The sequence below is a fragment of the Pezoporus wallicus genome, unplaced genomic scaffold (genome assembly GCF_028554395.1).
Source record: "Pezoporus wallicus isolate ANWC-B61680 ecotype Strahan unplaced genomic scaffold, APGP_CSIRO_Pwel_v1 contig_8333, whole genome shotgun sequence".
Classification (NCBI taxonomy): Eukaryota; Metazoa; Chordata; class Aves; order Psittaciformes; family Psittacidae; genus Pezoporus; species Pezoporus wallicus.
The window spans coordinates 2,500,129-2,515,292 of record NW_026637037.1 but is presented as its reverse complement, the minus strand read 5'-3'; the positions used below and the strand labels follow the sequence as shown (position 1 = coordinate 2,515,292).

At 42.1% G+C, this 15,164-nt stretch overlaps 1 protein-coding gene across 6 annotated transcripts in view; it reads left to right on the top strand.

Annotated features, from left to right (window-relative positions):
• Positions 1 to 15,164, top strand: part of PLPPR5 (phospholipid phosphatase related 5) — an 82,641-nt gene that overhangs the window by 50,300 nt on the left and 17,177 nt on the right. For 3 of the 6 annotated variants that reach the window (XM_057402781.1, XM_057402779.1, XM_057402782.1), the window contains 3 exons: positions 1,095 to 1,271; positions 2,914 to 3,033; positions 11,816 to 13,961. In XM_057402781.1, coding sequence (XP_057258764.1) covers positions 1,095 to 1,271; positions 2,914 to 3,033; positions 11,816 to 11,848 — 330 coding nt within the window. In that variant the 3' untranslated portion in view covers positions 11,849 to 13,961. Of the gene's footprint in view, positions 1 to 1,094; positions 1,272 to 2,913; positions 3,034 to 11,815; positions 13,962 to 15,164 lie in introns of those variants that run through there. The other 3 variants (XM_057402783.1, XM_057402778.1, XM_057402780.1) reach the window with 1 other exon arrangement.

Here is a 15,164-nt window from a genome sequence, read left to right as displayed (position 1 = left end):
AGAGGGCTCCAAGGATGCTGGAGAGGGACTCATCATTAGGGACTGTAGTGACAGGACAAGGGGTGATGGGTTCAAACTGAAACAGGGCAAGTTCAGGTTAGATCTAAGGCAGAAGCTCTTCCCTGTGAGGGTGCTGAGGCGCTGGCACAGGGTGCCCAGAGAAGCTGTGGCTGCCCCATCCCTGGCAGTGTTCAAGGCCAGGCTGGACACAGGGGCTTGGAGCAACCTGCTCTAGTGTGGGGTGTCCCTGCCCATGGCAGGGGGCTGGAACTGCATGAGCTTTAAGGTTTTTTCCAAGTCAAACCAGTCTGGGATTCTATGATTTCTTCCATTGGCCCATCAGAGCTTGGAAAGTGCTGGCTAGTAGTCACTAATGCACCCTTAGGGCAGAAGAGCTGCTCTGTCATCAGGCAGTGCTTTTAGTTCAGGAGTATTGCACAGGGAGAGTTAGAGTGCAGGCAGGGCACATTGATTTCTCAGTTTGATGCATAAAAGTTTCTGCCTATAGATTGGGTTGTGTGCCGGGAGGGACTGGTACTAAACATCCTCATCGCCATCTGTGAAGCACAGGGCTCTATTGGTTCAGTGCTGGTTGGAGCTATTACATGTTATTTATAAAAGCAGATGCTGGCATTTAGCTCCATTTTCACTGCTCTTTGACAGATCTCTAGTTAATCACTTGAAGAAGTTGTATATGAGGAAGAAAGGCATTTCCTAATGATAACAAGGCCTTGACATAGCCACTTTCAGGGTAGTTTGCTATTATTGTCAACACTGTGCCATGAAAAATCAGTCACTTTACCTCTCTTCATAAATAAATACAAAGATTGAGAGTAATAGCTTAGGATTGACTCATTTGCCTGTTCTTTTGGGGGCTTTTTAGATTCACATGAAATGTAATTTTGCTGTTATGATCTAATTCTTGTTCTATATCCCTCAGGAAAGGGCGTGATGTTAGTGCTTGATTTCTTGTTTCTTTACCAAAAGAAAAGATAAATACAAACAGTGTATTCAAACAAAATACAGAGTTTTTATTCACCACTTAGTGGGAGCTATCGATCAGGCGTTATAATGTCTTCCTTTCTAATTTTCAGATGTATATCACCAACACAGTAAAAGCCAGAGGAACAAGGCTTGCAAAACCTGTTCTGTGTTTGGGCTTGATGTGCATGGCTTTCCTTACTGGAATCAACAGAGTAGCAGAGTATCGAAATCACTGGTCAGATGTAATAGCAGGATTTGTTATCGGAATATCTATAGCAGTATTTTTGGTAAGTGTGTATCTGTGTCACTTCTGTGTGAAAACAGTCCGTGCATAGCTTTGTATCTCTTAAAACTGGGGGCCTTGGCGGAAGAGGGTTTTCTGGTTCTCGTTTTTAATGTCTTAACCAGTTTCCTCAGTTATATTTGCCCCAACTCGGGAATGTGAAGAAAGGACTGATCCAGTGAGCTTTTTGTTCACTTCCTTACAAACCAGATTGTAGCATTTCCATCAAGCTCCACTTTAAAAAACTGCAGATCCTCCAGAAGAACCTCTAGTTATGATTTCATGTATGAAGTATGAATTTCAGTACAGCGATACCTACACTGATCAGGGAATAAGCAATCAGTGAAGGTCTCTACACTGGATATAAGACAGGCAATTCTAGCGATAAGATAAGCATTTCTTTTCTGGCTTTAAAGTAAGCCTGTTGAATTTCTTTCATACTAATTCAGGTTTACATTGACCTTTTATGTTATTTTGTATCAGAAAAATCCTTGTTTAGCCTTTTCCTGTTCTGGAACGGTGTTCCAAAAGCAGATTGTTAGTCACAGTTCCCAATGACTAGGATCTGTGTCAGAAAGCTGCTGCTAATCTATAAATGATCTTCCCTGATAACTTCACTGCGAGGCTATTGCACAGAATAGTCACTGCTGTTCCCTGCCTGCAGGTTTGTCTGCCTGGCAGCTTGGAATAGTCATAAATACACCTTTGATTTTTCCCCATAAAAACACCTTTGAGCTTGACTCTGGGATCTCAAGGTCTTGATCTTAAGATCTTGGATCTGAAGACTTGGCTTGGCTGAGAACTCTCACCAGGATGGCTGAAGTGGGTGTTAGCTCCTCTGAGAAATGTGAGGGCGGCTTTAGGTATCCTTTAAAGTAGATCTGCTCGCACTTCCAAACGTTCACTTCCATAGAAGGTATCCAGGAGTTATATCTGGTTGTTCACTTTTAAGTTTTTCCTTTCTGTTTGTGCCCCTGAAGTCAGAAAAAACCCTAAAAATCTGTCCCAGAGTATTTTCTCACAGTCTCTGATGTATATTGCATTAGTCCCTGAGTAGCATCCAATTTACTTGAGTTTTGAGGAAAACCAAATGTGCAAACATTGCTGCTTAGATGAGTGTCTGAATTAATAGAAACACTAACAAACTGGTCTAGATCACATTCTGATATTCCTGTGTGAGAGGGACCGCTGCCCTAAGAAAGTTTACAGCTTAGCTCAAACTTAGAGATGGTCTTTGTCTTCTTATTCTCCTTTCTCACTCTCCATTTGAGAAGGTCTTTGCTGGACAAAACTTAGATGGTACTTGGCCCTTCATAGGAATTTAAGTTCATATTCTGCTGCACACACTCTGGACATCTATTCATGATATTGTTCATGATTGCTATTATTCAGCTTTGGTAATAGATTTGCTTTTAGATAAGATGGGTTTTTGGTTCTCAGATGATGCACATAACACTGAATTGGTTGGAAATCTTTTGTCTTGAAATGTTAATTCAGGATTTTCTGTAAACCATGAACTTCCCATTTCTGTGTTTCTACTGTGACGAAAGCTGGTGTCAGTTCTGCCTAGTTACGGATGTCAGGATCAAAGCTTCAAGAAATGAGTTGTTCCTTAGCTATTCTATTTATCTTCTAATCCCTTCTAGGTTGTTTGTGTGGTAAATAACTTCAGAGGACGTCAGCCAGAACATGAACATTCTCATATGGATAATCTGGCCCAGATGCCCACGATCAGCATACCCCGAGTAGAAAGCCCTTTAGAAAAGGTAATGTCTGACTTACTTAAAAACAATGATATAAAATGTAGCTTTCCTGGAAGGATGGCCCCAAACTATCTTGACAAGAGAGTTAATCAGAGTTCAAGTAAGGAGCCATGGCCGTGAAGGAGAAAGAAGGGAAAAATTAATTCAGAGGCATTCCTTGCGGGACTTTTCATGTCACCTTCAAGAACAGTCACTACATACCAGTCCAGTTTGCTGCTGTAGCCACAGCTAAGTTAGTGGAGTCAGGCTTAACAGATCTGAGGCCCTGTTTCCTTGTGTTCCTCAGGTGAGTTTGATTAATGCTTTGGCTGAGAGTCCACAGAGCTTGAAATACTTAGAGGAAAATTGAGCCCCTGAGCCCAAGGGGTTGTGCAATTCAGGTGTGAGTGGCATTTATCCTGTTTCTTCAGGATATGTCCTCATGGTCGTGCAGGGAACTTATGGGGCTGTGGTTCTTTTCTCATGCTAGCCTCAGGACAGGGCATCCACCTTGTGATGTGGGGGATCTGACATCTGCTCTAGCAGGGCAAACAATGTAGTGAATAATAATAGGGAGTGATAATAGGGAGTAACATGGGGCATACAGTGACTGCACAGAAGCCATGGTCTCCAGCCAAGGCAAATGGGATTTTGGACTAGGACGTGTTAGTGGTAGCCTCCTGTGTACGCCAGGAATTTTTGCATGAGTATTGTGGTGTGTTAAAAATCTGGTTTCCTATAATAAAAGTTTATGATCTTGAAGATGTTAGTGGTAAGACAAGGGGTGATGGGTTCCAACTGAAACAGGGGAAGTTCAGGTTAGATCTAAGGCAGAAGCTCTTCCCTGTGAAGGTGATGAGGTGTTGGCACAGGGTGCCCAAGTAAGTGATAAATGCTTCATCCCTGGCAGTGTTCAAGGCCAGGTTGGAAGGAGCTTTGGGTGACAATGGTCTGGTGTGAGGTGTCCCTGCCCATGGCAGGGGGTGGAAATGGATGATCTTAAGGTCCTTTCCAACCCCAACCTTAACTATGATTCTATGGTGTTGTACTATGCAAGTGTTAGGTAAGATTGTCTGAACAATTTCATGAACCAACAAGCACTGAAATAGCATAACCAAATAAAACATTTTAGGCATTTTTACTAGGGGAGTGTTTGAGCTACTAAAATAAAGCTTGAAAGCAATTCTTCATTTTCCAATGACTGTATTTGTCATTATTTCTTACAATCTCTTCTGTTATGCCCATGTTTGAAGATAGTAAACAATTCTACACTGGGTTGGGCACTGAAAGTATGTTTCTGTGGCATTCTTTCCAATCCAAATTATTCCTAATATTTTATTAATATTAAACATATGTTTAATATGAATAAAAATGTTTAATATGAATAAATTTTCTTTTTAACCATTTCCATTCTGTCTTAGTCACTGGAAGTGGTGGAAGTTGTCCTTCAGTAAGCAGTGCTGCTAGCTCTTGAGTTTCTTTTCCCTTTCCTTGAAGGGAAAGAAGGTTTCTTTGCAGAATGATCTAATGTGCTTTTTGAACCAGATGTGTCTAAGCTCCTTCTGCTGATACCTTGTCATAAGGAGGTCAGAGTCTCATTTGCTTGAACAAGCATTTAGAAGATGAATGTGTATCTTCCAAATCACCCATTCAGTAAGCTTTCTGTAACATGTCAAAACAAAACAAGCTGTCAGTTGGACTAGGACATACCGCATTAAGAAGAGCATGTCTTATTTACGTGCTAGGCTCTCCTGCAATAGCAGCCGTTTCTGAGGCTCAAAAGCCAGCAGAAGTAATAGATGTACATTCTCTTGCTGTTTAATTGTATTTTTGGGAGGATTGGCATACAGACCTTGCATTAACTTAGTATTTCTACCTAATTTGATGCGGTTTTGCTCATGGTGAGCAAGATCTTTTCCTGAGCCTTTGCCTAGGCAAGATTGAGGCATTGTGAGGAAACCTATGGGTGTGGGAAGGTGGTGCAGGAATAGTGCTTGGTCTGCTTGAGGATGATGGCTGTTCAGCCTGAAGAAAAGAAGCTGCGTGGAGACCTCAGAGCAGCTTCCAGTGTCTGAAGGGGGCTCCAAGGATGCTGGAGAGGGACTCTTCGTCAGGGACTGTAGCGATAGGACAAGGGGTGATGGGTTCACACTGAAACAGGGGAAGTTCAGGTTAGATCTAAGGCAGAAGCTCTTCCCTGTGAGGGTGCTGAGGCGCTGGCACAGGGTGCCCAGAGAAGCTGTGGCTGCCCCATCCCTGGCAGTGTTCAAGGCCAGGTTGGACACAGGGGCTTGGAGCAGCCTGCTCTAGTGTGAGGTGTCCCTGCTCATGGCAGGGGGTTGAAACTGGATGAGCTGAAGGTCCTTTTCAAGTCAAACCACTCTGGGATTCTATGATTTGTGAACTGCCCAGGAACTCCATTATGTGAATGAGCTTCTTTCCTTCCAAACATATATTCCTGTGGCAGCAGAGGGTAGCTGTTGGCTGCCATGGAACTTTTCTGTGTAGAATTAAAGTGGGGGCTATCATCAGGGTGTTGCACTTGGTGAGATCTCAGTGTTAGGGGTTCATCTTTTTTCCATATTGCAAAGCCTTTCTCCTTTCCAAATAGAGAGAGTGAGATGGGAAGTTGATAGCATGGAGACTTTGCTGGTTGTTGGAAAATGCTTTCTGCTGTTTCCACTCTCAGAAATCAGCACATAACTGATGAAAAGGTTACTTGATGTGAGTGATTCGGGTGTTGAGGCTTTGTGGAATGTTTCCTTTTCCCCCAGTGCTGCTTCTAAAGTTTTAGATAGAAGCCAGACCCTGTTAAATAAAAGGCACTAAGAATAACACTTATGTAGGCCTAAGGTCTAAATGGAGCCATCTCCATTAACTACCATCACTACGAGAGTTATTAACTTAGTCTTTACTTTTTTAGCTTCCTTCTTTTTTTACATCCTTTTTTCTCCTCTGGAGAGAGAAGGGTGCTAAATAATTCATGTGCTACTTGCCTTTGCTGACTTTAGCCGTGTGGAAGTTACTTTTCACTACATTTCAGTTAGGGCTGTTCCAGTTCCGTATTCTGAATGCACATACATTTACATTTGGCTTACTGAAGCTCTTGTTTTTTCTTACTCTCAGCCTGCAAGTTCCTGTGCCAGTATCAAAGGCAGCTTTCTGTCAGAAATCAGCTACTAAGAGTAGCACAGATCCTGACTGACGGAAGTTATCATGTGCAAAGCAGTGCTAGCATGAGGCAATACAGCTCTTATTGGTATTTAATAACCATATGGGCATCTGGGAGCAAGCAAGTCAAAGATGCTGCCTTAATGAAAGACTTCATTAGATACCAGATGGGACCTCACTCATTGCAGTTTTGTAATAAGTTCACCTGTAAATGAATATAAACACATGGTACCTCACACAGACCTGGAAGCGCCTTACTGTTGTGTTGCTAGATCTGATACTTGCTATTCCAGTGCTTCTTCCTGCTGGAAAATGAATGCTCTTGGCATGCTTGTCATGCTGACCGTGCTGCCACTGTCTGAGTTCTGGTGGAGGTCAAGAGCTACATTTGAAGTGCACTGAAATAGGAATAAGTGTACTTGTAATATTTTGAATTGAGCTGCTGCTGGCTGATGACATGGGTAGATCACTGTTTGCATGACACTTGTCTTTAATTGTGGTGCATGCAGATGATGAAGCTGTTCTGCATGGGTACCCGCTTCTCATGCACTCAAGCCATAGTTACAGAGTGTCTCCTTGAAGAAGCCTTGCCAGAGCTGGCTCAGCAAGGCAGACGCATTCAGAATTAATGAAAAGAATGAAAGCCAAGCAGCCTCATCACTCATCCATCTGCTCCTTTTTCTCCTTTGTCTCTGACCTTCTTAATCTCTTATAAGCCAACTTGTGTTTCAGTTAGCTGGTATCCTACGAAGCGGAGGCGCTCTTGTTACCTCAGTCAAGGTTAGAGACTCCTGTTCTTTTGCAAGAGTTACTGGGAAATATGGATATTCTGGGTGGTTCCTGGAAGAGGTGAAACTTCAGCTTCATCCAGTGCAGTCGTAACCTGTTTTTTCTGGGTTTTGTTCCAGGGCAGACTGACATTAGTTCATACTGAAGTCACTTGAAGTTAGCCAGGGGTTACAGAGGGCTCATGCACATCTTGTCATAGCTGCTGACTCTCTTAGCCTTTGGGTTTTTTGTTTTTAAATACTCTAGCTTTGAAAAAATCAAATACAAAGGGAATATGGAGCTGTTTAGGACCGGTTGAGGCAGTAGGTGGAATACTGGGGTGAGAGGTTGGGTTAGGAGGGGCACTATGGTTCTTCTCCTGTAGGGTGATGGCACATTACTGTGTCTGATCATCAGTGCTTTCTGTAGCTGCTCAGTATTACTTACTTGCACAGTTGGGCTCTTCGCAGTGTTCTGTTTGACAGCTAAGCTGCGTTTATCCCCAGAGTCTCTGCTTGGCATTCCTTCTAAGTGCTGCTTCTCTCAGCAGTGCCCAAACCGCATTCCCAAACACACTCACTGTTCCTTGTTACAATGAGGTGTCTTACACTGCACCTATAGCACTGACTCCAGGATCACTGTGAACTAGAAGCAGAAGACAGTTTAGGTGCTCTCTCTATGTTTTTTTCCATGTCTCTCTCAACCATTTCCAACTTCTAATGATGGTAAGCATTTGGAATTCCTCATATGACATTCTTATTGCCTATCATAGCAATTGCTAGTGACTGTCAGGGTTGGCTTGTTGAGTTTGACACTATAATCCATGTTTTACTGTGCACATGCCAAAGGCAACAGTGGTGATAAAACATTTTAACAATACGAGGTATCAATATTGCAATGGATTCTGGTAATATTTTATGACTGGTGAAGCTTTACCCTTCTGTTTTTAAGGTACAATGTTTTTTCCATTTACTCCATCTCGATTATGCATAAGACACAGAACAATTTCATCACAGTGTCAGAAAAGGGTATTTTTAACTTAAATCTCAGTGTTGCCTGCTTTTTCCTTAGTCTTAACCAGTTTGGTACTAAGTCTTTCACTGGTATGCGCACGTGTGTACACACAGTGGGACCTCTTTAGTCCAGTCTGGTCCCTGGGGCTCTTCATGAGCTCACAGCCTAAAAGCAAAACACAAAAGATGTTTTAGCTCTTCATACTGTGGGCAAATGGGGGAGAGGTGTTGTGTCTGTTTCTGTTGCTTCAAAATAGTTGAGAAGCATCTAAATACTGTTGTATGTATATAGGTATCCATGCAGTGGTATAGTGCATGTATGTGTATCCTCAGGACTGCTTGGCTAGCATCTGTGTGCTTGTAAGCAGGCTTCTGTTGTCATAATGGTTCTCTCTTGAGAATAAGTCTGTTAAAGGAGATACAGTACAGCATTGTTTCACACACAGAAACACATACCCAGGAGAGGCAGCTCAGAAAAGACCATAAGCAATTTTGTTTTGTTGTCAAGCGTTTGAAATTGCATTCATGTCTTACACTTCTGCTTAAATCTGCTTATGTGGGATTGTACAAGAATTACTTCTGTTTGAATGCAAACTGTGGTCACCACATCTAATGTTCAAATGGAAAAAAACATAGAAAATGGAACGATATATTTAGTGTGACATCCTCAAATGTACATGTTGTAGGTATTACAGAATCAAGGCATTAGTAACAATCAAGAAGATCCTTTGCAACGAAATCCCCTCAAAGCACGCATCCTTAAGTTCTTCTCCTGGATATCAGGAATGGACCATTTTGAACATCTTCATATAAGGCAATAAACGTATGAGTGTGTGTGTGGAATTGAAGCAGAGGCAGTTGCGGTGTGGGGCAGCATTCAGTGCAGGTCTGCCACCTTTTAAATGGGGAATTTCACTGGAACTCATTCTCTTCCCTAAAAATGTGATTTGTCCACTAAAATTATCAAATATACTTTGTTGACACAGAGAATTTTATAACATGATTATTGTCCTATGATAAATTAGCATTTAAGATCTTATCAGAAGATGTACAGGTCTGGATCATTAACCCCCAGAAACCTGCACTGAAGGCTTAGCCTTTAGCTTTCCTTTTTAATGATGGTGATGTGAGAGCATGGCTTTGAAGCATGTTTTGTTCACATGGGTGCTGACTCCAAGCTGATCCTGTCCATTTGCTATATTATTTCTCATTCATTGTCGTGGTTTATTAAAGCTGGAGTGCCTGGAAACTGCTGCCATTGAGCAAATCCTCAGCACAGCCCAATTCTTTCGAATACTATAAGGAAAATAATTTTTGACGGAGTTGGAGCAGCTGAGGTCTTGTGCATGGGGTTTGTTGCTTGTCCCCTGCATCTGTGTGAATCTGCTGATGCTGGTTCCTCTCTCACACTGAACTTTGCCACAGTAAATCCAAGCAGAAGCAAAATAGCATAGTAAGAGAGGTGAAATGCAGTTGTTACTCAAGGGGGATGGTGTTAGTTTGAGGTTTTGCCTGTGAAGAGTCTCAGCAAAGCTTAGTTGTAGCTTTGCTGGAGGTAACAGCTGCAAAAAAGCACCATTTTCAGACAGTTGCATGACTCTGTAACAGTGATTCTTGCCATTAGCAACTGATTAATTCTGACCTACTTATGCATTGCCCTGCTGAGTCCATTGGAAATGAATTGACAAGTGTTCACAAGGGTCCAAATTAATAGCTCTATGAGCAGCAGCTTAAGCAGTTCTTCCTGGGGGTTATTGAGCTTTATTGTGGTGTTATAGCCCATGCTCTGCATGTCCTTCCAAGGATGGCGTCCTGCTTATTTTGGAAGTATAGCTGGCAGGAGTATGCACCACATTCTCCTTTCCTAAGTAATAGTTATCTAGTCCTGCATTAATGCTACATGAAGGAGCATTTGGTTCACTGCATCACAGACAAATGTGTGTTGTTTAAAGAGCATGCAGCAGGGCATGCAAGAATTGGTTCGAATAAATAAGGAGGACTTCTTATTCCTCCAGTTCCTCATTTGTAAACCATCTTATTTATCAGCACAGTGGCTACTTTTAGACTGATGCTGGTTTAAGCTGACAGGAGGATTTTCAGGTCTAAATAAGGAGAAAAAGAAAGTAAATACTATGAAGAAAACATCCTAATAGCCTCAGAGGCACTCTGGAGGCATTGAGGTTGACCAATGTGTCGTCTTCCCTGTACTGAAAGCGGAAGATGGCCAGCCAGCTAAAATGCTTTGAAATGTGAATGGTTTGGTTTCTAGTTAGGAAATCTAATTTTGCTTTTCTTCTGCAGAATCAAAACCTGGAAACAATGACGTTTGTCACCACTGCAACCATTTGAACTGAAAGTCTTTTATCTGGTGCTTTTTGATGAGTCTGCTAGCTGTGGTTTAATCATAAGGATTCATTTAGAATACATTAATTCTCTCTTGGAGAAGAATGTACGTAGATGTTTGCTATTTAGTAGTGTTCTCTTAGGACAGGTGACAGAAAATACCCAGACAGGTTGAAGAAGAACTGAGAAATAGAAACGTGTGTGGTGGCTGCTGCTTCTCCCCAGCATTTTCTATGAGGAGTGATAAGGGATTTTCTGAAGGACTTTGAACAACTGCCCTTAAGTAAAAAAGGGAGATCTTTCCCACTCCCCCTGGGTTATCTACATCCCCCCTCATCTTCACCTTACGCTTCCTCTTTTCTGACTTTGGTCAGCTCCAGGAGGGGAGGTGATGACAGAAATCAGTGTTTTGCATGGTATTATTTCCCTGTGTGTGTTTTTGTGCTGGGAAACAAACACATGTCTTAACATCAAGATTCCATTGATTCATTTCATCCATTGCATGTTTAATCAAAGATGGTGGCAGTCAAGGTCACTGTGTGCCTAACCGAAATACCTAGTTCTTATGGATCCTGCATGTCACTGGACGGTTGAATCTTCACCTACCAAATGTTTGCAGAGGCACTTGGCTTAGGTTAGAGCATGGCAAATAGCACAGGATGCTGCACCTTTGCTGTGTAGCTGCTCGTAGTATATTGCACATTCTTTGTGTTCGTAAGAATTGTCCAGTTGAAGGAAAGAGGAGAGAACAACGTTGCAAAGGAAGAGGACACTGTAGTGATTCTGGAATAGGAATTTTGAGTATGAGTCCTCAATGGCTTAATGCAATAGGACAAGGGGTGATGGATTCACACTGAGACAGGGGAGGTTCAGGTTAGATCTAAGCAGAAGCTCTTCCCTGTGAGGGTGCTGAGGCGCTGGCACAGGGTGCCCAGAGAAGCTGTGGCTGCCCCATCCCTGGCAGTGTTCAAGGCCAGGCTGGACACAGGGGCTTGGCGCAACCTTCTCTACTGGAAGGTGTCCCTGCCTGTGGCAGGGGGTTTGGAACTGGGTAGTCTCAAGGTCTCTTCCAACCCAAACCAGTCTGGGGTGCCATGATTTTATTAATACTGGAATAGAATATTATAATCTGTCAGAACCTGTCATTTTAATTTCTAGGGATTTTGCTATAAATGGTGACTAAGGTAGCAGTACAAGTCCAGCCAACTCTGTTATTCATATTGTTACTTAATTTAAAAAAAAAGCTATCTAAAATTAAAATCCTGTAGAACCATTGCACCCGATGACTTTGTTGAGCACACTTCCCTAGCCAGCCTTTCAACAGTTAACAAAGAGCTGCAGTGGGACGGAGTGAGAGTATGTAGTGAGAACCAGTTTAATTTCCATCCTCCTGTAATAGTTCTGAAGCATAAAGCTGTCCCTGAAGAGGTAAAAGGATTGTCACAATGGCAACTGCTGCCTGCCTGTGGGATTACTGGGGCTTATCTCTTTGTTTCTTCTTTAACCCGTAGAACCACATCACGGCCTTTGCAGAAGTTACATGATGTTGATGCTGAGGTCTATTCCCTCCATTGGACTTCATCTCTTTTCACAGCCCACCCACGATAATTGCGGTGTTACCCAAAACCAGAAGTTTTTAGAAGTCCTGTCTCTGACTTGGTTTCTCCATTATTCAAACAATACCGGCATCTCGAAGAGGTCTGAAATCTCAGAGCGTCATTTTACTTCCTAGCAAAAAGATGAACTGTTTACTTTGGGATGGGACAACCTGAGCACTAATTCTCTTTTGGCTTCTCATTGTTTTTAATGTACCTATTCCAGCAGCACTTCATGTTTTGGTTTGACTTTGGTTTTTCAACTCTACATTTTTAATTCAGCATGAACTTGTTTCCATTTGAGGCGATTTCAGTGTATAAACTAGACAGATATTATGTTCTGTATGAAAATGCTGTTTGCACATTGTATTCCACTGTATTCCATGTAAGATATCATTCCAACAGTATGTTATATGTAAGACTGGTGCTTCTGCTTTTGAAGAAAAAAAGAAAAATTGCCAATTTTTACTGTAGTAAGTATTGTATCATAATTAAAAGTTTATTTATTTGGATATTTTCCTGACATAATTGTAGTTGAATTGTTGTTTTGTAGTTCTTGAATGTCTTGGGTGGTATATATGTATCTAGGTTAAAAGAAATGACAATAATATAGGAAGTTTGATCATTGATATCTATTTTATTACTAATTCTAGCCCATGAAAGGTTAAGGGCTCCATTCTTAGCTCAGCGTATCTGACGGGATAAAAAATTTCAACAAACGATCAAGGAAGGCTGCATCTTCTCGTATCTGTTGTACACCCTGATACTGTGCTGGGATAATGGGTATTAAGATGAGTGTCACTGGCTTAGTGAGAAGCATGCAGATGAGTTTCTGTTCTCCATTTTCCTGTTGGAGAAGTCATGGAAAAACCAAACTGGTTTCGTTCATTTCCTTCAGCCTCAGTGGCCAGGACAGGCAGATTTTCTCTCTATAAATCTTTCTATCTCTGTTTGTGTTTCAGGGCCAGATTCTTGCAAAACCATCCTGTCGGTCTGTGCAATTGGTTTTTCTTCCAATTCAGGCAATGCTGTTAGATCTCTGTTCTGGTTGTGAATAAGCAAATTGAGCCTTCCCTCCAAAAGACAGCCTTGCTTGACTATTCATAGTGAAGTTGTCCTAGAAAACTGGAGCACCGAATGGATCTGAATATTGTAGATGCTGAAGATGCTCTCAACATCTTCCAGGAAGTTTTCCAACAGCTGGTACAGTGCGGGCACTTGGAGACACATTGAGAACAGGAATGTTCAGTGCAGGCTCTTGGGTATTCTAGGCCTTAAATTTTCCATAAGGCAGTGTATTTCCTGGGCATTCCTTATTGTTAGAAGATGTTTGCAGCATAAGGCTGTAGAATCAGGTATAGATTTTTTTATGATGGATTTTAATGCGTTCCCACATAGTCATCCAGGTAAGACTTGCTTTTTGAATTCTTCTTTGAACCTCTGCTTTCATGAAAATGCAGCTACCTAAATAGTGCTTGGCAAACAGAGCAAGGCCAAGTCACCTTTGAGTGCAATAGAGCGTTATCTCACAAAGTCATTGTGCTGAGCTGAGAATTAGAGAAGGAAGGAGCACATCAGTGGTGAGAAAAGTCCTAGAATAGAGCCCTTAGCTACAACAGTGTTACTTAGGTGATTGAGACCCTACCTTTATTAGACTATCAACTGTGTTTACACAATTGTAGTAGGTCCAAAGTTTGTAGCACCACGTTAGGCGCACTTACCCTTCTCTTAGTCTAGCTATTTAGGGTCCAAGGTACTAATGATTTCTCCATGTGCAGATTTAAATGAAATCTTCACTCATTTTTGCATGGTAGTAAACCTGCATTTTTTTAGATCTGATTTATAAGATTACCAAGAGATTCTTTTATGTTAAAAGAGATGACTCTTTTTTCAGTGTACTGTATATCATCAGCTTGTAACTGGTCTCTTTCTCAGGATCTTTCCCAGTCAAATATTTGGGTTCAATTTATCATATGATCTCTGTGAACCAGCAGTGAGAAAACAAAATGAGAGACACTCTGCTGTATAATGTATTTTTAAATAAAATAATTTTTCATTCCTATGTAGTGGGTGGGGGTGTTTTTTGAGATCTCTGCTCTAGAATCGTTTTGGTTCTAGTGCACAGGGAATGGTTCTTGTCAACTGCTTCTGTTTTCACAATTAACCAGGAATCCCCACAGTTCACTCCCTTCCCTTAGAGGTGGTTCTGCTGGAACTGAAAAGCAGGAGAGGAAGAGCTGTGTTGCAGAAACATCCACAGACTGTTGGTGAAGGACTCTCCCCACCACGGACCAGCCAAGCTCAGACCCTACTTTGGTGTTCAGAAGTGGCAAGAACTCACCTCTCCACTGCTCTGGCACTCGGGCCATCTCTTTTCCATTCTGGACCCAAAAAAGCTTTTGGTAGGAGCAGTTTGCCAAAGCAAAGGTAAGTTGGCATTTTCTGACTGCAGTGGCTTTTTAGTGGTTGCATTTAAAAACCGCATCAGTAAGGAGCCTATGGCAAACAAGCATTATCCCTCCTTCAGGGAATATTCTGGTGCAGAGTGGTTCCTGATCAAAGCACTGCAGTGGAATCACGTCACTGGGTTTGGATGCAGCTGGTTTTGTGCTCCTTGTGGACCTTTTCTGTGCATTCTTCAGTGAAACAGCTCCACTCTATAAATGAGATGGTTAAGAAGTATCTCTAATGCTATGTGCTGCTGTGTCCCTAAAAATGGAATTCATAAGGCATATGGGGACACCAGCTGGGCTCATATCCCTACCATTTCAGATTCCCTTATATGAATGCTGCTGTTTGTTCGTAATCAGGAATTGCATAAAACATACAGTGCTAGCATCTGGGCTCACATCTCTTCAGCTTTGAAAACGTTCATTTTAACAATATGTATTAAAAGAGGATAATGTGGGCATTTTTCAGCTGCAGTTTTCTTTGCTGCTGCCTTCTGATTCTGTTGCTGTCCAAGATCACAGTGAGTGCGACAGTCCTTTTGCACATTCTTTAGCAGGCAGCTTTTTATACTCTTCTGAAGTCTAATTTGGGTATTTCTGAGGCTTGCCACACAGGAAATGGTGCACTGCATTTTAGAAACAGATCATAGTCTGGTTTTGATCATCTCCATCCCTGGCCATCTGCATAGCCTTGGCCTTGGGGACACATGGGAGCATTTGCAGGCAGAAGGGCTGAGCAGACCTCCAGACCTCTTGGTCCTACAGCGCCTCCCTCCAGGCACAGCAAGAGCATTGTCACCAAGAGCTGCCTCTGA